The sequence below is a fragment of the Erinaceus europaeus genome, chromosome 9, assembly GCF_950295315.1.
Source record: "Erinaceus europaeus chromosome 9, mEriEur2.1, whole genome shotgun sequence".
Lineage (NCBI taxonomy): Eukaryota > Metazoa > Chordata > Mammalia > Eulipotyphla > Erinaceidae > Erinaceus > Erinaceus europaeus.
Window position 1 is genome coordinate 39,879,635 of NC_080170.1, and position 23,808 is coordinate 39,903,442.

The 23,808-nt window shown below is 39.3% G+C and overlaps 3 protein-coding genes across 3 annotated transcripts; all 3 read left to right on the plus strand.

The window, feature by feature from the left end:
- The first annotated feature begins 321 nt into the window (after window positions 1–321).
- LOC103120213 (olfactory receptor 6K3-like) lies at window positions 322–1,272 on the plus strand. The gene has a single exon (XM_007530587.2). The coding sequence runs from the start codon at window positions 322–324 to the stop codon at window positions 1,270–1,272; it is 951 nt and encodes a 316-aa protein (XP_007530649.1).
- A 6,065-nt stretch (window positions 1,273–7,337) lies between these two features.
- LOC103120212 (olfactory receptor 6K3-like) lies at window positions 7,338–8,309 on the plus strand. The gene has a single exon (XM_007530586.3). It carries the CDS (start codon window positions 7,362–7,364, stop codon window positions 8,307–8,309), a length of 948 nt encoding a protein of 315 aa, XP_007530648.2. The 5' UTR covers window positions 7,338–7,361.
- A 13,355-nt stretch (window positions 8,310–21,664) lies between these two features.
- Window positions 21,665–22,612, plus strand: LOC103120170 (olfactory receptor 6K2). Its single transcript, XM_007530537.1, has one exon. The coding sequence runs from the start codon at window positions 21,665–21,667 to the stop codon at window positions 22,610–22,612; it is 948 nt and encodes a 315-aa protein (XP_007530599.1).
- Window positions 22,613–23,808: the final 1,196 nt, after the last annotated feature.

The following is a 23,808-nucleotide window of genomic DNA, read 5'->3' on the forward strand; positions in this document are numbered from 1 at the left end:
TTATATATTAATGTTGTTATACAGCTTATATATATGTTGTTAATATATTATTTGAATATTTGTATCTTTTATTAGAACACAAATTTCATGAAAGTGGTAAATGTTTCCTTAGTGCTGAATTAAATAAACCTGTAAGTGTGCTTGAAAAATAGTAGGTACTGAGTGATATCGGTTTAATGAGCCCAAGAACGATAGAGATAAGTCATCTACTAAAGCATTTCTTCATCTGACTCACATCTGAGCTAATCCATCTGACTCTTTCTCTTTCATCTAGGGCGTGATCTGTGTCTTTTCACTGATAACAATAAGGTTGTTGAGATCATGGTGAGAAGTAACCAAACTTGTGGGGTAACTGAGTTCTTCTTCTCAGGATTCCCCCAGTTTGAAGAGGGGAGCCTCCTTTACTTCATCCCCCTCTTAATCATCTATATATTCATTGTGATTGGGAATCTCATTGTCTTTTTTGCAGTCCGAATGGACACACATCTCCACAACCCTATGTATAATTTCATCAGTCTCTTCTCCTTCCTGGAGATCTGGTATACCACGGCCACTATCCCCAAGATGCTGTCCAATCTTATCAATAAGAGAAGGACCATCTCCATCTTTGGCTGCCTTCTGCAGATGTACTTCTTCCACTCACTGGGAAACTCTGAGGGAATTCTTCTGACCACCATGGCCATCGACAGGTATGTGGCCATCTGCAACCCTCTTCGCTACCCGACCATTATGACTCCTCGACTATGTGCCCAACTCTCTGCAGGCTCCTGCATCTTTGGTTTTCTTGTGTTGCTCCCAGAAATTGCATGGATTTCCACCCTGCCCTTCTGTGGCCCCAACCAAATCCACCAGCTCTTCTGTGATTTTGAACCTGTGTTGCATCTGGCCTGCACAGACACATCCATGATTCTGGTAGAGGATGTGATCCATGCCATTGCCATCATCTTCAGCGTGCTGATCATTTCCCTGTCTTATGTCAGAATCATCATTGTCATCTTGAGGATCCCCTCTGTCGATGGCCGCCAGAAGGCCTTCTCTACCTGTGCCTCTCATCTGGGGGTCTTTCTGATGTTCTATGGCAGTGTCTCCCTCATGTACCTGCGATTCTCTGCCACATTTCCCCCAGTCCTGGACAAAATCATTGCACTGATGTTTGCTGTCCTGGCACCTTTTTTCAACCCCATCATCTACAGCTTGAGAAACAAGGACATGAAGATTGCAATCCAGAAGCTCTTCTGCTTTCATAAGGAGTTTAATGCATCTACAAGTTAGCACTAGCTCCTAGAACCCTCTCACTCTGAAGTTACTCTAACATTGAACCATAAATAAATACGGTTCAGTTGCTATAACACTGATATATATTTTTTATCATTCTCCTGCTTCTTCCTATGCACACATTTATTTTATTTTTATGCTCGGCAATTATTTTTAAATCAATTCTCTTTCTCCATTAGTGACACAGGGTCCTTTTTTTCTCTCTTTGATCCATTAGTGACTAAGGGTCTTTCACTGCATATATTTATTTTATTTATACATATTCAATTAAGTTCTTTTGACTGCTAGTTAGTCTGGATTTGCATTAACGAGTAAATAATGCAAAGAAAATACCAGTCTAAGCCATTAAATGATGCTTTAACAACATTAAATTTAATGGTAAACTATTGTCATTTCATAGATATTAGTGAAAACTCCAGGCTATAAAATTAGGTAGTTGGTGACCCACTCTTTACTAGTGTTGCATACTAATTTTGTGACTTAGAACAAGTTATGATTTATCTCACTATTTTAGTTTCACTGTCTATGAAATGGATGCAAATGGCACAGTGATTATGTGAAAGATATTCAGCCAGAGACTCATGTGTCCCAGTTTCAATTCTAGGCACCAGTAAGACAGAGCTTAGTAGTAATCTGATTAAAAATTAATAGTAATAAATAAAATAGGTGAAAATGTAATGTATTTTAAAGTAGAACTATATATGCCTAATATGAAACTGAAACAAGTTATTTTATGAAAATACCTAGATAATGTTTGACATAGGAAAAATTAAAAAATAAGTGCTAACATTTAATATCACTAGCCACAAATTTCTTAGTATCTGTAATAGATGTTTTAAAGAATGCTATACTAAAATGTGGTACTAAGAATAAAAGCTCATATGTATATAATATACACATATTTTATAATATATTTATATTTATTTATATATATTTATATATAAGCTAATATATATAAAAGCATCCTTATGGTTACTATTATTATTTTTTTTCCAGAACACTTCTCAGCTCTGGCTTATAGTAGTACTGGGGATAAGACCTTTAGTGCCTCAGGCATGAAAGACTTTTTGCATTACAATTATCTCCCCAACATCCTTATGCCCATTATTTTAATGGGTTTTCCACTATTATTTTTCAAGAACTAAGTAGAATTTATTTTACTTTGGTTGTTCTGGTTGATTACATCCAATTTTATTGAATTATACTATTGGCATGAAAATAAATTCAATCACATTCAGAAATGGAAGACAGGTGAATAGATTATAAAGATACATATAATGCATATGTACGTTCACCTTTACGTACTTATTCTCATACCTTTTTTCTTTGAAAAGTGTTTTATGCGTTGCCATCAGAAATCAATTCTCTAAAATGAAAATTCATGTTTCTGTATTAATATGTTAAGCCAGCATAATTAAATTTTCTGCCACCACAAACTCTAAAGACACAAACCAAGCCCAGACTGTGAAAACTGTTAGGTGCTATAACCACTGAAAAGGTTAGAATTGTAAAGATCAACATATATGTAGTTGACAAGGAAATTCATAACGACTTTTAATACTCTAAAATCTCACGTACAATTTTCTTTTCATGAAATATGAGCAATAATGCATCCAGTTGCTGCTGTCTACTGGGTTTCCCAATTCTGACCAAAGATGCATATTTAAACACTAGCAACATGGGGGCCAGGCAGGAGTGCAGTGGGCTAAGAGGAACAAGGACTGGCATAAGGATACTGATTTGAGCTCCTGCCTCCCCACCTGCAGGGGGGTCACTTCACAAGTGATGAAGCAGGTCTGCAGGTGTCTATCTTTCTCTGCCCCTCTCTGTTTCCCCTCCTCTCCCTTTTTCTCTGTCCTACCAACAATAACAGCAATAGCAACAACAACAACAATGACAACAAAATGGAAAAAATGGCCTCCAGGAGCAGTGGATTTGTAGTGCAGGCACCAAGCTCAGAGACAACCCTGGAAGCTAGATAAATAAATAAATAAATACTAGCAACATCGTCACAACAAAAAAAATAAATTTAATAGACAAACTATTATAAATACTAGCAGGAAAAAACTGTTTTCAATTGACCCCCAAACTTGAAGCTTTTCCTCAGGTTGAAGTGCACATGAGAACAAATTGTGGATAATATTTATCTGCCAGATTTTAGGGGAAAAAATAAGTGAGAAGACCCTAGCTGTTATGTGAATCAAACTTTACAGAGAAGCAAAGGGGAAACATTAATCAAAGGTTGGAAAAGCACATACTGAGAAACACAGTTCACTGGGGAACTCAGGGTGGAGGGAGATCTATAGAATCACATCAAGCTAGTTACCCCTGGAGTCTTGTTTAGGGAAGGGCATGAAAAGCAAAGCTGAAAGACACAATCAAGAGAAGTCATAGCACATGCATGCACTTTCAAGCAGTTGTAATAAAAGCTAGACAGTACAACTTCTTGGGATCAAAGCAATAATTTGGAGCTGATATTCGACTTCATGAAAGATACTTGCTTGTTTGCTAAGAGCAATTACATCTGCGGGCCACTCTTCTCTGGTTAGTTTTGTGTCCATACTTGCAGTGACACAATCATACTTGTGTGTGTACACACAGACACATTTAATTTTTAGAGAATTTTTTTCTCTTTTTATTGAGGAAATGTTATTTTACAAGTGTGTTGTCTCAAAGATGCAGCTTCTCACCTCTCCAAAATATTGCTTAGCATACCTCCCATTCACAAAAGTTCTGTCTTCGCCTACTCCATGAGCTTCAGTCATCCATTCTTTTATTAATCCTTCTCCATTTCCATAAAGCAGGTCACTTCTACAGATATAGTCCAAAAGCTTTCATGTCTTTTGCCTTGCCTGTATCTTTGCTAGTTTCTCAAACACCACACGTGAATGCAATCATCAAGTATGTGAATTCCCTTTGATTTGAAACACCTAATGTGATTCTCTCTGGTTAACCCATGTTGTAGCAAAGGGAATATATAGTCTCTTCTTAAAACAGAATAGTATTTTTTAAATCATTGTTGGGGGGGGGGGTTAATGGTTTACATTACAATCGTTGACACTTGGGTACAATTTTTCATTTCCCCATGATAGGGTGTCTGCAAAACATTTTTACTGCCAGCCTAGGTTCATCTTCACCATGGACCAGGATCAAAAAGCCCCTCATTCCAATAAACTTTCTCTGTCCTTCCTTCCCAAAGTGCTTTGTTTTGGTGTAATACACCAAACTCAATACACATTTTATTTTGTGTTTTCCTTTTCTGTCCATTTTTCCTTTTTACCTATCAGTGAGACCAGCTGGTACTGACCCTTCTCTTTTTGGCTTCTCTTACTTAATATGATTCCTTTAAGCTTCATCAAATGAAAAAAGGAGGTAACATCATTTTTAATAAGGATGTTCTTTTTTATGGGCCTTCTAGTTCCATATACATGAAGAGACAGGCTGGTTATAGTGTCATAGTGCTAAAATGAAGGACAAATGAACTCTCTGTAATCTCAGTGCCATCTCTATCTACACAGATTCCCTTTTGACCCAGAGGGCTAATGAGATGAGCACATATAGTTCTGTTAATTGAACCCATGATAGAAAGAACTTTCTGCTCATCACCCTGGGAGAAAACCTCAGTGGACCTCATTTTCTCTTTAGCAGTTCCTTAAGGCCACTGGCACAATTCTAAAGAGATTGAAAGAACACTGAGAGATGCAGAGACCCTAGGAAAAGGAGAAAAGAGTCCTGCTCTTTCTGAAAGAGGTGAGTTTAGGATCATTGAGGTGGAGAAAGCATATCATTTTGCAATGCTTGGAAGAAAATATACCCTAAAATTTCAAGTCATGAAGATTTATTTGGGAAGTCTTAAGTTTGGTTGTTGGGCTAAGGTTTGTGAGAAGTTTCTCTATAAGGTTATCTTTGACACTCTGTGGACTTGCAGACAGAAGAAACTAGCTATTCAGAACTTACTAAAAACTAAGACAGGATGCTCACACTTAGCTTTCCTCCCTGTTTTCTCCCTCTATTCCTCTAACATTAATGCTGTTTATAAAGCTGATCCAAGCCTAGTCACTAGAAAAGAAGCCATTTTCAAATACATAAGAGGTTTTGAAATACTGGCTCTGCCTTAACAGCTCACAATCTAGTGAAATCAAAACAAATAACAAGAGTGGCAATGAAACATAGTGAAGTATATGGTAGCAGTTGTTTCGGGGACAATGAGATCAACACAAGCCCAGCTCTCTCTCTCTCTCTCTCTCTCTCTCTCTCTCTCTCTCTCTGTGTGTGTGTGTGTGTGTATGTGTATCTCCTTGTATGTGTGTTTGTGCAAATGCATGTATGTGTATGACGTGCATGAATGAATATGTGTCTCCTTGTGTATTTATGTGTGTAAATGTAGGGAAAGATAAAACCAGGGGCCAGGTGGTGGCGCACCTGGTTGAATGTACATGTTACAATGCTCAAGACCCATGTTCGAGCTCCTGGTCTCCACCTGCAAGGGGAAAGCTTTGTGAGTGGTGAAGCAGTGCTGCAAGTGTCTCTCTATCTCTCTCCCTCTATATATCCCCCTTCCCCTTCAATTTTTGGCTGTTTCCATCCACTAAATAAAGATAATTAAAAAAAGAAAAAGATAAAACCAGAGACAAAGTCCAAGTCTTCCAAAAGGAGCTAGTAATTGATCAGAAATGTGAAGAACATTTCTGAGCTGCTTAAATTAGAAGAGTGAATATAGGGCTAGAAGACAGTTTGTCAGGTAAATAAGAGACAGCTCACCCATTAGAGCATATGGCTTTCTGTGTATGAAGCCCTGGGTTTGACCTCCAGCACCAGGTAAAAGCATCATGAATGACACCAGGGGAGCCCCAGGCATGGTGGAGTGGTGCTGTGGTGGGTTTTTACCTGTCACATCTATTTCTCTTACCCATTTTTCTTTCCATGTCTCTGAAAATTAAGAATAATAAGATTGAGCTAGGGAGGCTAGTATTCAGTGGTAGGATGCATCTGAAAGATCCTGGCTCATACCTCAGCATTACACTAAAATAATTGTTGAAAAAAGCCTATCATGTTATTTAAACATGGTGCAGGTGACATATCTATAGTAGTAAGGAAGTCACACAGAGAATGATTGAAGATAAGATCTAAGTGAGATATTGCCCATGTTACTCTGATCTAAAAAGAAAATACCTAATAGATGGTGAGCAGCAATACTAGGAAAACATTTACTTACTCAACACAACTCTAATTGCTCTAATTGATTCAACAGTAGAGGATGAGGCTGGGGTCAGAGAGACCATCTAAATTTCCATTTTCATATGACTATCATCATTAGAGAGAGGATTCTGGTTCAATATGTTTGAAATCAATCTACAATTCCAGTGCTCTAGTGGTTCTTCAATAAAAAAATAGAATGATGGGGGAGGAAGGTGATTTGGTTATAGAACATAAAACCTGTAAGTATGAGGTCTTCCATTTGAAGCCCAGCACTGCACGTGCTACAGAAATGCTCAAATGCCCCCTCCGTCATAAATAAAATTATTAACATATTAGAGATTTCAAAATGGAGATCTTAAATATTAAAGACAGGAAAGTTAAGAGATAAAGATTTATCTATATAAAATATAAATTTATGTTTCATATCTGGAAAATGACAGTTCACTGTTGGTCACTAGGAATCTTTTTTTATGGCATCAGTGAAGGAAAGTGAATCTGGAAAACATAGGAAGCCAGATTCAGCTTTTCTTATCTGAGAGAATAGAGGAAAAAAGGAAAGACATTTGGACATAATAATACATGTAAGGGTGAATTAGAAAGGAAGTGGGGAATATATATACATACAATTTGATAGTTATGGAATCAGCCTGTATTGGTGACCTTGGGGGAACTACTGCACTTTCCAAAGGAGGGGATAGGACACAGAGCTCTGGTAGTGGAACTATTATGTTATAATTTTGTAAATCAACATTAAATTTCTAATAAAAATAAATAAATTTTAAAAATGTAGCAGCTAGCAAAATAATGTCAATGTTCACACCACACTGGTTTCCTGTTCTGTGGCTCAATGTGCCTTCCCTGCATTCACAGGTGGCTCCTTCAGGGACATGAGGCATGAAAACCTATCATCTGTGACTGAGTTTATCTTCATTGGGTTCCCCAAGCTCCAGGATGGTGGTCTCCTGTATTTTTTCCCTTTGCTTTTCATCTACATTTTCATTGTCATTGGAAATCTATTAATCTTCTGTGCTGGGCGAATGGACACACGTCTCCACAACCCCATGTATAATTTCATCAGCCTCTTCTCTTTCCTGGAGATCTGGTATACCACAGCCACCATCCCCAAGATGCTCTCCAACCTGCTAAGTGAGCAGAAGACCATCTCCTTCGTGGGCTGTCTGATGCAGCTGTACTTCTTTCACTCTCTGGGGAACACAGAAGGGACACTGTTGACAGTCATGGCCATTGACAGGTATCTGGCCATCTGCAATCCCCTCCACTATCCCACTATCATGACCCCCCAACTATGTGCCCAGCTCTCTGCAGGCTCTTGTGTCTTTGGCTTTCTAATCCTTCTCCCTGAGGTTGTGTGGATTTCCACCCTGCCCTTCTGTGGCTCCAACCAGATCCACCAGCTCTTCTGTGATTTTACCCCACTGCTGAGATTAGCCTGCACTGATGCTTCAGTGATCCTGGTGCAAGATGTGGTCCATGCCCTGGCCATCCTTACCACAGCCCTGATCATTTCTCTGTCCTACATCAGGATCATTGTGGTCATCGTGTGCATCCCATCTGGTGAGGGCAGGAAGAAGGCCTTCTCCACCTGTGCTGCCCACATTGCTGTTTTTCTACTTTTTATTGGCAGTGTAGCCTTGATGTACCTCAGATTCTCAGCAACTTACACCCCATTCTGGGACATGGCTATTGCCTTGGCCTTCTCAGTTCTTTCACCCTTCTTCAACCCCATCATCTACAGCCTGAGGAATAAGGACATGAAAGATGCCATCAAGAAGCTCCTTTGCCCTCAGAAGTCCTTCCATATGTCTGCAAAGTAATTCAGGCTGGACTTTTCTGTGTACCGGGACTTCATGAAAAGTTGATTCTCATGAGTAGTACTATTATTACCATTATTTCCATTACTGTTGCTGTTATTATTAGTAGACTATGCACCACTCAGTTTTAACTATTGGTGATACTGAGGATTGAATTTGGGTATTTCCATATATTCTTGTACCTTCTTGCTACGTCTTCTTGATTTGAGAGTAGAATTTAAAAGAGTTAACACGGAGATGGGTATGGCATATCTGGTGGAGTGTGCCATGCTCAAGGATCCCTACTCCCCATTTGTAGGGGGAAAGCTTCATGAGCAGTTACCCAGTGCTGCGAGTCTCTCTCCCCCTCTCGTTCCCTCTTCCTCTCTCTTTTTCTCTCTCCTTTATTATTTCTTCTCAATTTCTCTCTGTCCTATCAAATTAAATCAAAGAAGAAAAAAGGAGAACTTGGTGGTGGGGAGTGATGGATTTGTCATGTAAGCAGCAAGTCCTAGCAATTACCTTAATGGAAAAATAAGAGAAGAAAATAAAGAAAGAAATAGAACAAAGGACAGGAAATAGAAAGGAGGGACGGAAGGAAGGAAGGAGAAAGGAAGAAAGAAAGAAAGTTGTATAAAAAGAAGGCAGAATTGCCTGCATCCAGACCACAACTTTATCCTCCTTTCTTTCTTCCTTCCTGACAGTCTTGCTACTAATTGAAGGCATGCATTTGTACAGGTCTATCTATCACTGAGTTCTGCCCTTAGTATGATCTCATGGACCATAGTTGGTTTTATGTTAGCTGAGTCCACCCTTGGGAAGAGACTCTTAGTAAGAATTCATATGTGAGAGTGGTCAGAAGATAAATAAATATATTCAAACCCATATTCAATGAAACTAATGATTTAATCAACACTGTCAAAATGATATTTGGGAAAAATGCTCTGGTGTCCCTACACTACTTCAGGAGATGCACCATGCCACATGCACCATGACCCTCACTCATGCAGGAGGGTCAAGGAAGGATGGAGAGGATCAACTGGACTTAGTTGGAAGAATATTATTAGTTCTTTTGTGGTGGGTGTGGTATAGTAACGGATTCTGAAGAGCTTTGAAATTGTACTTCTAGCACAGTTACAGTCTTATAAACCAAATTTACTTCAGAATCAAGTAAGAATTGTATTTTTCTCAGTGACTGAGGAGATTATCACTGGGCAGAATACCTTGTGTGTGAGAGGCTCTTCTTTGATCTTCAGTAATGCATAGGCCAGAGGCTCTGCTTTCTTGCTGTTTCTCTTTGTATCTCTGTTTCTCTCTCATAAAATCATTCATTTAATCTTTTTTTTAATGCAGGTCTTTTCTTTCACATCAGTGCCATAATATAAAATATACATGGTCATTTTAGTATAAAATTGTTGAGTATATTTTATTTACTGATATTACATTTTAGTATAAACATGTTTTAATGTCATTTGATAATCCATATTTTAAAGTCAATAATATAAACTAGACTTCATTTATGTGTCTACATAGTATTTGTTCCTGTCACTTTAACTATGTTTAAGCAATGTACTTTTCTGAAGTTTGCATTGTAAACTCAGTTTCCCATGCTTTTAAATTGGTTTTATATGAATTCATATGAATTCTCATCATAATTCCTTGGATAAAAGTACAGTTCATCATTTCTTGTCCATGAATGTTTCAAACAGCTTTTGCTGACATATCCTTGACACGGAGTACAAAGTTCAAGTGACATTACTAGGAAACAGTTTCAGATCACAGAGGGCAGGAGAGAACAATAGAAATATAAGAATCACAGAGTGGAAACTGAATTCCAACACATATGACCCCAAGCAGGCTAGGAATTTTTCTGCATTACAATGTTCTCATCTGTGAGTATATGCATGGATCTTACCCCCCCTTAAAGAGCTTATACAATCATACACTCTCTGATCCATTGTAAGTGCCCAGTAAATGTGTATTTGTCTTTAAGTACAATTGTTTTTTTTTTTCATGACTGAGTTGATCATTCTCAGTAACAGAGAATGAATTCCTATGATGTTTGTATATAAGCTCAGCTCTTGAGCGTGTCATCTTTTATCTTCATCACATCACCCCAGGGCTACCAAACACTCTTGTTTCATACTCAGTGAAGTCTCTGTGACTTAAACTTTTCTCTCATTTCAAGTCCTACATTCACAGAAATCTTGCAGTAACCAGGACTTTCCACCCCCAGCCAACTACACAAGAAGAATATTAGCATGTTGAGGTGGCAATCGTTGTGTTGGTTAGATTGTGATCGGCAGATGCAATATTATTTGATATGGATTGGGAGAGGCATACGGGAAAGTGGGCCCTATCCAATGGTTCCAGGACTGGGGGAAGTAGAGGCTCTATAATGGATATGTGAGGTTCCTGCTGTCTTAGGGTTCAAAAAGACAATCGATAGTTAATGTTATCATCACATTATTTGGTAATTGGGTTAACTTTGAAAAGTCCTTTTGTTATGGTTTGCTGTACAGTACCCAGTATCTTGTATATAGCTGTGCTGTTGGTTGCTTCTGATCTACTTGGTCTAGGCTTTTGAGAGAGTCTGCATAATTACACAGCCTATATATTAAAAAGATTCAGTTTGTGTTTTGAAAAACTTCGAGACATACAATTAATTTTCCCCCTCTCGTATTAATTAACTAGTGATTTATATGACTACATTTTACTAGTAGTGTACATAAACACCATTCCCACCACCAAAAGACTGTGACCCATCCCTCCCACCCACTCCCACCCTCCACTGTCCCAGGAAGCTGCATGTCTACCCCTCACCACAGGGTTTTTACTTTGGTGCCCTACTTACAATTTGGTCAGGTCCTGCTTTTAGTTTCCCTTTCAGATCTTCTTACTCAACTTCTGTTGATGAGTAGGATCATCCCATACTCATCTTTATCTTTCTGACTTAGCTCACTTAACATAATTCCTTCAACATGCTTCACTTCAGACTGTGTCCAGAGACTTCATGTGTGGAACGACAACCCTTCAGCTTCATTGCTCAGGTGAGACCTTTCCTTTCATAGTATACTCTAATTCCATCTCAGGTGGTTCACTTTCTAACAAAGTCCCCAAACCTAAATAAACACCAGTTTCTGTGAGAGAGAGCATATGTTCACATGTATCCGTAAACTACTGCAAAATATATACCTGAAAGCAGAAGTACACTAGAGTTCGCAGTGAGTACCTCCCTAACACTTCCTCTCCACTATTTCAAGCTTTGGGTCCATGATTGATCAACAATTTCTTTGGCTTTGTATGTTAATTCTCTTTTCAGTCACCAGGTTCCAGATGCCATCAGGATGCTGGCCAGGCTTCCCTAGACTGAAGACCCCACCAATGTGTCCTGGAGCTCAGCTTCCCCAGAGACCCACCCTACTAGGGAAAGAGAGAGGCAGACTGGGAGTATGGACTGACCAATCAATGCCCATGTTCAGCGGGGAAGCAATTACAGAAGCCACCTTCTACCTTCTGCAACCCACAATGACCCTGGGTCCATGCTCCCAGAGGGATAGAGAATGGGAAAGCTATCAGGGGAGGGGGTGGGATATGGAGATTGGGTGGTGGGAATTGTGTGGAATTGTACTCCTCCTACCCTATGGTTTTGTTAATTAATCCTTTCTTAAATAAAAGAAAAAAAAAAGAAAATATTCTAAAGTTAAAAAAAAAAGAAGAAGAATATTAGCAAGAGAAGATCATAGAAGGATTATATTATGGACATAATTAGGGTTATACTTCTGGACATAATGATGTGTTGTTTGATTTTGAATAACAGGGACAGTTAGTATTCTCTCTATCTCATCTGTTACGGAGTCTACCATCCTGTGCTATTTGGATTTACACCCATTTCTCTAGTCTGTATTAGTATTCTTCTGGAGGAAAGGAATCACAGGATACTAATCTTTTGTTCTCAAAAGTGTTAGAAAGTGGAAGCCACCTTGATCATAGTAGCCTTTAGTCTTACTAATTTGTTTGAATTATTGAAAATTGCCTTGCCTATCATTTTTTCTTTAGGGAATGATCTTTAGTCTCTATGCACCAAACAGGGTGGAATGGGGGGTGGTTGATATCATAAGCTGGAAAAAAAAAAAAGGTTCATATGGCAATACGGAGCTAGTTCATTTGGTTTTCCTAAAGTAGGTGGAGTGACTTAGACATAGTAAGCAGATATGAGTTCAATGTTCCTTCAACTGCCCCACTGATCTCTTTCCTCTACTGTATAATTATCCTTCAATGCTGAGTTTTGTATTATCAGCATCTTGATTCTTTAAAAATCAAATTCACTAGGAAGAACCACAAAAAAGGTAATAAAGCAAAACAGAATATACACATGGTATTCTGGTGCCTGATGACTAATTCATTTGTCCTGGACTGAAGTTCTTTTACTTGAAAGTCTCCTAATTATCAGTCTGAACTGTTTTTTTTTTTATTGAAGTCATTATGAGAATGTTTCCCAACTTATCTTAATTCACCTGTGTAGAATTCTCAGGAGAGCCTCCCTCCTTATTCTAGTGATGCTCAAAACAGATACACATGGGGGATATCTATGGAGCAATCTACTGTCTGATGCAAGAAATCACATTTAGATAGTGGACACATTGAAGAAGACTGAAGAAAGAGTGTTTTAGTAACTGTGCAAGGTTACCATTTCAGGGCAGAGAAATATTGTCTTCACTCCATGTTTACTCCAACTCTGGGAATAATAGCAGCACAACTAGTGAGTTGACTAATTGGGAAGGACACACACCAACTTGGTGATGCATAGTACTGTGTTCCTGCAAGTACTGAGAGTGAATGATAGAAAGTATATTGATATGGTACCCATTGCAAAGGATTGTTATATTGCATATGCATTGATAGAAGACAAGCATTGTAATGTCTTGAAAATAGTGAATGAACAATAATAAGCAAAAATGCTGTTGTTATTATAATTATTATCAGAATATATAATTGCAATTATGAATGTATAAAATACTATTTTTTGTTACCTATGTCTCTCCATCTGAAATGGTAAGTTATTTAGAGTCAGAAAAGTGAAAAGGAGGATAGATTTCACTAGTGATAGTCATTAAACTATCACTAGTAAATACCAAGAATCAGAAGAACTAGAGGACAGAATTCTGAGATAGTAGTGGGGAGTTTTCTTAGAGAATTGGTATGAGTTTAATATAGGAAAGAAATTGTTTTTATTTTAATGCCTTGTCTAGTTCTATGTATAGTTCTATGTTTGCTTAAAATAGGATGCTTTTTAAAATATGATCCCCTGATCAACAGAATCAGAAACAGCATGTCCTGGAGATTTTTTAAAAATGCAAATCAGCGGGAGTCAGGTTGTAGCGCAGTGGATTAAGCGCAGGTGGCACAAAGCACAAGGACCGGCATAAGGATCCCGGTTCGAACCCTGGCTCCCCACCTGCAGGGGAGTCACTTCACAGGCGGTGAAGCAGGTCTGCAGGTGTCTATCTTTCTCTCCTCCTCTCTGTCTTCCCCTCCTCTCTCCATTTCTCTCTGTCCTATCCAACAATGACAACAATAATAATAGCTACAACAATAAAACAACAAGGGCAACAAAAGGGAATAAATAAAATAAATTTAAAAAATGCAAATCAGCTGGGGAGATCATTCAGGCTGCAGAAAATTTGCATATGGGAGATACTCTGGGTCCCCCTACTCACAATAGACCTAGCTCTCAATATAAATGATATAGATGTATGCTGAAGCAGAGCTCTGCCCTCTCTTGGTCTCCTTTTTTTTTTTTTTTGTAATAAAAACCCAGTCTTGAACAGAATGAAATGTATATCTTTTGGCCCTATTTCATGTCTATCAAACTCCTGAGTAGCAGATTTTCAGAGTAGAGGTCTGTATTCACAGTTTTAAAAAGGCTTCATTTTTTAAAATTATTTTTAAAAATTTCTTTATGGTATTAAATGTTTACAGTCAACAGTAAAATACAATAGTTTGTACATGCATAAGATTTCCACATAACAATACAACCCCCACTAGGTCTTCCTCTGCCATTATGTTTCAGGACCCAAACCCTCCTCTCAACCCTAAAGTCTTTTACTTTGGTGCAATACAGCAACTCCTGTCCAAGTTCTGTTTAAAGTTTTCCCTTCTGATCTTATTTTTCAACTTCTGTCTATGAGTGAAATTATCCCATATTCATGTTTTGTTACTGACTTATCTCACTTAACATGCTATCTTTGAGTTCCATCTAAGATGGGGTAAAGAAGGTGAATTCACCATGAACCTGAGACTTTAGAGCTTCAGGAATAAGTGTTTTTGCACATCCATTATGCCATCCACCTTTGTTTACATTTCTCAGTTTTCCACATAAAATTCAGGCCCCCTCTAGGTCCTCCTCTGCCATCATGTTCCAGGACCTGAGCCCTCTCGCCCACATCAGAGTCCTTTACTTTGGTACAATACACCAGACCCAATCCAAGTTCTGTTTTGTGTTTATTGTTCAACTTTTTTTGTTGTTGTTGTAATTGGATTTGTTTCCTTGAGGGTTCCTTTAAAATTTAGATGGAAAAGAGTTCTGCCAACATTTTCCTCTAAGTAATTGATTGTTTCTGGTCTAACATCCAAAGGGTGCTGAAATAACTTACTATTACTGTGTTGCTGTTAATATATTGCTGCAGTTCTTTCAGTAAATGTTTAATGTATTTAGAAGGACTCTCATTGAGTGTATAGATGTTGATAATTGTTAAGTACTTTTGATTTACTGATCCTCTGAGCATTAAATAAGGTCCATCTGTATCTTTTTTTTAATTTTATTTATTTTTTGGTCTATTATGTCAGCTTGAGAATAGCTTTTCCTGCCCTTTTTGTGGTCCATTGGCTTATATGGTAGTTTTCCATCCTTTCACTTTGAGTCTGTGTTTGTCTTGCTGAATTAGGTAGGATTCCTGCAGACAAGATATGGTTGGCTTGTGTCTTCTGATCTATCTTTCTACTTGGTGCCTTTTAATAGGTAAATTCAGGCCATTAACATTTATTGATATTAAAGAATGAAGATATTTTAATGCCATTATTTTAATAGAGTGTTCTGATAAATGGCATGTTTATGATACTGTGATTACTTATAAGAGACTTTTCAGAACATCTTGCAGGGCAGGCTTGGATATAGTTAATTCAACTGTTGCTTGTCTGAGAAGGCTTTTATGCCTCCGTCTAGTTTGAATGACAGTCTAGCAGGATACAGTGGTCTGGCTTGAAAGCCTTTCTTATTGAGAGCTCGATATATATCTTTGCCATTCTCTTCTGGTCTTTAATGTTTGTGTGGAGAAATCTGCTGCTAATCTTATGGGTTTCCTCTGTAGGTGACTCTTTGTTTTTCTCCTGAAGTGTTCAAGAACCTTTCCCTATCCTTATTCCTTTTCTTTCTAGTATGATGTGTCTTTAATTCTGGGTTAATACTCTCTGAGCTTCTTGAACTTTTATGTCATCTAGAATAGTGAAGTTCTCTGCTATTATGTCCTGTAGAATGTTTTCTTCCCCTCCTATTTCTTCCTCTGGGGAGCCAAAAATGCATATATTACTTCTTTTGAAGTCATCTCATATGTTTCTGTTGTTGTTTTCAGTATCTCTTAAACTATTTTGATATCTGTTACTTCTATCTTAGTTTTCTCCAATTCATCCTCAATCTTGATATTTCTGTCTTCTGCCTCATTTATTCTACTCTCTCTCCCTCTGTTGTTTTCTATAGCTCAGCTATTTTGTTATCCTGTTGCAATATTGTATTAGCTAGTTCAGCTAGTTGTGCTCTTATCTCAGCTCTTTCAGCTTTCAGCTCTCTAATCACCTCCAGATTGTTTTTTTCAGAGTTTCATTTGCTGTTGCCCCATTTCTGATATTACTTACAAACTCTTTCCTCAGTTCTGTGACTAAAACCTCAATTAGTGTTTGGGTCTTGTCCTCATTCTATGTGTTTCTACCTTTGGGTGGTTCTATTTGGGCTTTTATCCTGGTTCATTTTTCCAGTGTTTCTTCTTGGTTCAACCATTGTATATGATGTGATATGAGGTCCCTCTCTTAGTACTATTGAATCCACTAATCACTCTTGCCTGAATTGACTTGTGTCTAAGTATAGTACTTAAAGAGTTCACAGTTATAGAAATTAACAGTTGTTTCAATGTCTCAGTCCTTGAGGTGAAGCATGGTGGCTTTTAAAACCTCTTTTGTTCATATTTTTCCTGCAGGCTATGGGAGTTTGTGGGCTTCTTAAATATAATTAGATTTTTTAGCTTAATCACTCACTCCTAATATAGAGATAAAACAGGGTGGGGGAGAAATAGCACAGTAGTTATACAAAGAGACTCCCATGCTCCGAGGGTCCAAAGCCCCAGGCCCAATTCAACTTCTCTGATAGCAGTCAGAGCCAAGAGGTCCAGCAGTCTTTGACCCTGTTAGTTTCTAAACAAATAATGTTTGTGGGTTCTGAGGCAATTATTCAATGTGTTTCCAAATTCATGAGAACTATGTGGAAAGGCTGACACCATACAGTGACAGGTTGTGCACAGGAGAGAGAAGAGACCAGGAACTCATGGAGCAGCGGGAATGCAAATCTTTATTCACATGGGCACTCCAGAGCTGGGTGTGGGCACAGTGGGTTTAGGCCATGTGGAGCTAGCAAAATGGCCACCTCCCCCTATGCCCACCAGCCCTTCTCCAGGGATGCGTATGAGAAAAGAAGGGGTAAGAGAAGGGGAAAGAGAGGGGAAGAGAGAGAGAGAGAGCACAAACAGAAGCGACTTTTATAGGAGAATTCTGGAAGTGGCAAGTCAGGACAGAATTGGCTAGGAAATGGGGTAGAGAGAGGGAAAAGGCATGTTGGGAAGGTGGAAATGTCCTTAGCAACTGTTGCAATGGTTTTAACTGAATTAGCAATACCCTGAGGGGATAACGTGGTGAGGATCTGTAAATAATACTTGCATGGAAATATAGTGGTTTGAGGGCCCTTGTCATTGTTTGATCACATCTGCACTATTTCCCAACACCTCCCTTTTTCCTTTTATCTAATGGCCATAGTATAGGAAATTTAGAGCAGAGCAGGCTTAATGTTTTTTAAGGAATGCCAGGCTCCAGTGGGAAGATGTAGGACATTTTTGTGGGGGAGGGAAGACTTACATAGCCACTGATCTAGTGAGATTTATGTGTACCCCCCTTTTGCTCAACCCCTCTGTAGAGAGAGAGAGACTTACCTGGAGGGACTCATCTCATAGGTTAAGCTCTGCTAGGCTTCACCATCTCTTCACAAATAAATATACATCTTTCCCTTATCTTTCTATATAATCATCACATTTAAATGGGTCAATGTCTGTAAAAGACTCCATCTCTGACAGAGGAATAGTAGTGTAGGGGTGAACAGAAACCTTTTGGGCATAAACCTGAATGATATTGTGGAGGTATTTCAAAAGAACTGGAACAAGACAGGTAGGGACAAGTAGGAGAGCAGCAAGAACCAGTGTGATGTGAAGGGGAGGCCTGGTGGGCGAAGGGGCATTTCCTGCCTCAAAGGGCAGGGCCTATCAGGCTAAAGGGGCATTTCCTGCCTCTGGGGATGTCTCCTGCCTCTGGAGGCAGGGCCTAGTAATGAGGGGCTGTTCCTGCCTCTGGGAGGAGGGCCTGCAGGTGAGGGGGAGTGGCCTATAAGGTCCCAAGGCATCAACATGCAAAATATGGACTGCTGCGGTCAGTCTTTGAGAAACCCAGCAGTGTAAAGGGAAGCTGTTGTAAAGTGGTGTAAAGTGTCCAAGAGGTGTACCAGCAAGTCCAATAGAAGCATCAGTCCAATGCTGATGACCAGGAGAAGAAATGCCAGGGGATGAAATGTTGTACGTCCATCTCGATGGGGAAGGTCAGCCACCGTAATTCCACTTTTCTGTAGAGAGTGAGCTGGAACCACCAAAACGTGACAGGAGAAGCAGAAGCAGGAAGGGCAGACAGTGATGGGAAAGAGAAAGGCACTAAGAAAGCTCTGTCCTTGGAGTCTGTGAATCAGGTTCTTCAGATTGTGTCAGGTCACATCATGGGTTTCAGGGGGTGTGCTGTAGTCATGTCATCTCGCGGGTGATGTCAGAGGACAGGGGTCCAAATGAATTTCCATGGAAGAAACACAAACAAATCTGCTTCCCTTGGTTAACAGGGCATCTGGTTAGAATTTTCATAGATATTAAAAGAGGTTTAATGTAGTTGGTGCCTTAGCCAACTGAATATTGGGGAGATGTATCCCTTTTTTTCTTTACTTAATTGCGCCTAGATGTTTGGTGGACCTTCTGAGCAACTGTTTGTCTTTGGGGGTTGTAAGGGATGTCTGTGGTATGGGTGATGTTATAAAGGGAAAAAGTCTTTAAATTGTTGGCTGACAAAGGCAGGCCTAACAAGATACACTAGTTAAGTGTAGAAAAATATGTGAATGTTGTTGTTAATTTACATAAGTTGTATATGTAGGAACTTCTTATAGTTTAATACCATACCATATGAGCAGATGCTTCTTCATGTTAAGGCCTGACAGCTGTAATCACTTACTTGTGAAAAAAAAAAAAAAAAACTTGTAACAAGTTAGAAGTTTACTATAATTGATAACTCCATGATTATAATTGGTTTAAGTATCTTTATAATTTTGGAAGGCCTTTTTAGTATGATTTTAAGGCTGTTTAACTAATTCAAGCACAATAAAGTGTGGTAAGGCAAAGAACCATTGCTAGAGCATCAGGCATGAGAATCATTAGCATAACCATTGTGTGATCTATCACTGGCCCAGGCTGGTTCTACCTCTTTAATTGAGAAGATATTTTAGAGCTTTACATATAAATAATGCCTTTTCTACCTTTTGTTACACCCATTTAAGATGGAGACACATCCTGGGTGTGCACAGGATCTTCAGACCAAATTTACTTAAAATATATTGATTTTTAACTAATTTTCACCTTAGACTTTAAACACAAATTAATTTTACCTTTATGAGAATTATGTTGAAACCTCCTCCATTTAACTTTGCCTGGTAAGAATGTAGCTTCAAAGTTACACTTTTAACATTAAAGTTAATGTTTATCAAACTTTAAACACACACATAAATATGGTCTTTAACACACAAGAGGAGAAACCTTTTGTTATGAAGACATATCATTTTAAACACAAATTAGCATCTGTACTGTCCTAGTTGAACCATTTTTACTCACACAGTTTAAGACTAAAATGTTTCACATTTATACCAAGACTTTAAAAATTCAAAAGAGGAAAAAACAAAAAAAAATTTTGGACTGTTTCTAGACATGTGTAGAAACTATGGCTGCCTCTAGTGTTTTTATATAAAGTCAACTAAGTTTCAGAATATTCTGAGCAAAATGGGTTGTACAAAAATTTTGGTCATTCAACTCACTCAAAAAAATTTTTTTAGTCTTTCAACTCACTCACTCACAAAACACATCTGGCCAATCATAGCATAAAATATTCAGAGAAGCAGGGGAGAGGGCTCTGTGAACCAGATTTTTTAGATCCCAGCATGTTGCATTAGAGTCCTGGAGGGCATACTACTTCTGGTAATAGTGGCAGGGGGAGGGGTCATAGAAGCTGTGGCAGCAGCCGGAGAGGTGTCTGCTGAAATGGGAGTTTTTGGGTGAAATGCAGAGGACTCTGCAAATTAGAGACTACTTTCTCCAAGGGAGATATGGGAGAGGGAGTTGAGGAAGTCCCAAGGGAAATCTCCATGTATCTCCCAAGCACTACGATCAGGTCAAGAGAAACCAAGGTATGGCCTAGAGCAAAATGTCCCAAAGATAGAAAACCTGTCTCATGAAAAAGGAGTAGAGGGTTTGGGAAACCTCTTCATAAGGAGGAAGGTCGCCCATGGCAGTGGGGTCTCAGAGAAATAAGAAGAGGGAGAAAAAGAATCGCAGTGCCTTAGTTAAACACAAAGCTGCAGAGAGCCAAGTGGTTGTATACTTATCTGGGGCACTTTTGTATGTCTCCAGAAACAGTTCCTGTTCAGACGCCAGATGTCAGGTTGTCTTTGACCCTGTGAGTTTATAAACAAATAATGTTTGTGTGTTCTGAGGCAATTATTCAACGTGTTTCCAAATTCATGAGAACTATGTGGAAAGGCTGTGACCATACAGTGTCAGGTTGTGCACAGGAGAGAGAAGAGACCAGGAACTCATGGAGGAGTGGGAACACAAATCTTTATTCACACAGACGCCCCAGAGTTGGGTGCAGGCACAGCAGGTTTAGGTCATGTGGAACTAGCAAAATGGCCACCTCCCTCTATGCCCACCAGCCCTTCTCCAGGTTGGGATGTGTAAGAGAAAAGAAGGGGGGGAGGAAACAGAGGGGAAGAGAGAGCACAAACAGGAGCACTTTTGTAGGAGAATTATGGAAGTAGTAAGTCGGGATGGGATTGGCTAGGAAAGGGGGTAGAGAGAGGCAAAAGGCATGCTAGGAAGGTTGAAGTGTCCTTAGCAAATGTTGCAATGGTTTTAACTGAATTAGCAATACCCTGAGGGGATAACGTGGTGGGAATCTATAAATAATACTTGCATGGAAATATAGTGGTTTGTGGGCCCTGCCAATGTTCGACCACATCTGCACAATTTCCCAACAATACAGCCCCCTTCCAGACCACTGGGAGTGCATGTCTTCTCTTGAGTTGCCCGATCAGGTATCTGTCCTCAGTATCAGCACAGAGCCTCCTCACTCCTGCTCCAGCCTCCAGGGACAGTAGCAATGGAGACTCACAGTTGCATTTGGTGAACCTTAGTGGATCCTCTCCTTCCGTCAGCAGTTTATTAGTTAATAAAACTCAGACCAGAGGTGGTGCCTCAACTGGCAAACTGCAGGACCTGTATGTCTTGAGTAGGTATGGGTTATCAGCCCCAGAAATCTCTCCTTAAGCCCTCTCTGTCCATGAGCCACATGTGTTTTCACTCACCTGTGACTTGATGTGTTCTCAAAGTATACTGAGTCTTGTATTACTGTGTTCTCAGTTGATGTTCTTTGTTATTTTTAGTTGACCTGGACAAGAGAGAGAGACACAGCTGCTGCTACCCATCCAGAAAGGACTCTTGATTGTTCCTGTCATGCTACATCTTGAGAATCACTGGTCTAAAGGATTGGCTGTGTTTTTTTTAAGTAGATTTCCCCTTCCAACCAGAGCTTTAATTATAGGTGAATATAGAATGCACTGTGCTCTCATTCCTTTGTTTTCTTCTGTCTCCAATGCAGGTATCTCTTCAAGTCTGGTCCTTGAGACATGTAATTGACTCCTTCACACACCTGTAGCTGACAGTTTCTGGAGTCAGTTGAGAGCTGAAACCCTAGTTTCCAGCCTGGAGATGGACAACTCCAACCAGACCACTGCCCATGAGTTTATATTCTCTGCCTTCCCGACTTCCTGGGTAGATTCTGTCCTCTGTTTTGTGCCCCTCCTCTTTATCTATATATTCATTGTCATTGGAAACCTGGTAATCATCACAGTGGTACAGCTGAATGTGCACCTGCATACACCCATGTACTTGTTCATCAGTGCCCTCTCCTGCCTGGAGGTCTGGTACACCACAAGTACCATCCCCACAATGCTTACCACCTTGCTTAGCCAGCAGAGGACCATCTCCCTTAATGGCTGTCTTCTGCAGATGTACTTCTTTCACTCCACAGGCATCAGTGAGGTCTGTCTGTTAACTGCAATGGCATTTGACCGCTATCAGGCTATCTGCTGCCCTCTCCATTATCCCACCATCATGACACCCAAATTCTGTGCCCAGCTGACGCTCAGCTGCTGTGCCTGTGGCTTCATCACTCCCCTCCCTGAGATCGCCTGGATATCCACGCTGCCCTTCTGTGGCTCCAACCACCTGGAGCATATATTCTGTGACTTCCTCCCTGTGCTTCGTCTGGCCTGCACGGATACACAGGCCATCATCCTCATCCAGGTGGTAGACATCGTCCATGCCGTGGAGATCATCACAGCCGTGATGCTCATCATCTTGTCCTATGTGGGCATTGTGGCTGTCATTCTGCGCATTCGCTCTGCTGAAGGCCGTTGCAAGGCCTTCTCCACTTGCGTCTCCCACCTCACTGTTTTCCTGCTCTTCTTTGGCAGTGTGGCGCTCATGTATCTTCGCTTCTCAGCCACCTACTCTCTGTTCTGGGACACGGCCATTGCTCTGGCCTTTGCGGTTCTCTCCCCCTTCTTTAACCCCATAATCTACAGTCTGAGGAATAAAGAGATAAAAGAAGCTATCAAAAAGCACCTGGGCCAAGTGAGGGTTTTTTTTTCATAAGACCAGGAGCCTCAAGTAAGATCTATATAATAATTGGAAGTTGGTCATTTGGGAGTTGTCATCTCTTTTTTTTTATCCTCAACTCTGAATCTGTCTTTTCTCCATCACTAGTGACTGAGCGTGATTCCCCAGGTTGCCAATGAACACTCATCATAACAACTGCATATTTCCAGCTTTATCCAGTTTAACATGTTTTTGGATGTGACTTTAGTTAATAAATTTTCTATCACACAATTTATCTAAAACAATTTGATTTTGTGAAGATTAGCTGGGTAAACATTTACCTTAGTTGTAACAGAGTAAAATTATCAGTTATAGTCATGCAGAAATGATGTTCATAAGACTAAGTTATCTCAGTGGTACTATAATGGATACAGTTCAATAATATATATTTTTCTCTTTTTTTTAATCCTCATTAGCTCTTCATTGTTTAGGGATTTTCAGGTAGATGGATAAAAAGAAGTGAGAGACAGATCATAAAGATTAAGTTTCCTCCAATGTGGTAGGAGTCAGGCTGAAATTTAAGTTGCACATATGATAAAGCAGACACACTATCCATGTGAGCTATTTTACTAGTCCAGAATAATCCTAATTTTATACCAACTGTATGTTCACAGATCAGTAGCAATCTAGATGTATTTCAGCAGATTCTATTATGAATCTCTTCTACCATCTAGACTTTGGAATAATAAGTCAATATCTTATTCAAGAGCAGATGCTAAGGTCATCTTTATGTATTTTCATCTATCTATAATGAACCTATGTGGGTCAAATTGGTGGATCAGGATCATTGTGCTAAATCCCAAATCAACTAAATTAATATTGATGACAGGAGGAAACTTGGGGCATAGATAAGTCTTTTTCAAGTTGGCAGAATAATTTAAAACCTCTCAAGTGATTGGTTGCATTATATAGAAGTTAAAGATTGTAGGGACGAGTTTCATATCTTGATAGATACCTTAAATACAATAAATAAATAAAAAGTAAGCTTGAAACTAAAGCAGTATAGCTAATCTATTCATCAAGTAATCAGTATTTTTACTCTGTACTGTAAAAAAGGTCTGTATTCAATTAAACAATAGATATCAATAAAGATCAATTGGATGAATAACAAGTACTACCTTGTTTTTTCTGATTATCCTAACCAACTAGTCCACCATATTGGAAAATTCTTCCCTTCTCAGTCTCTCCTCCCT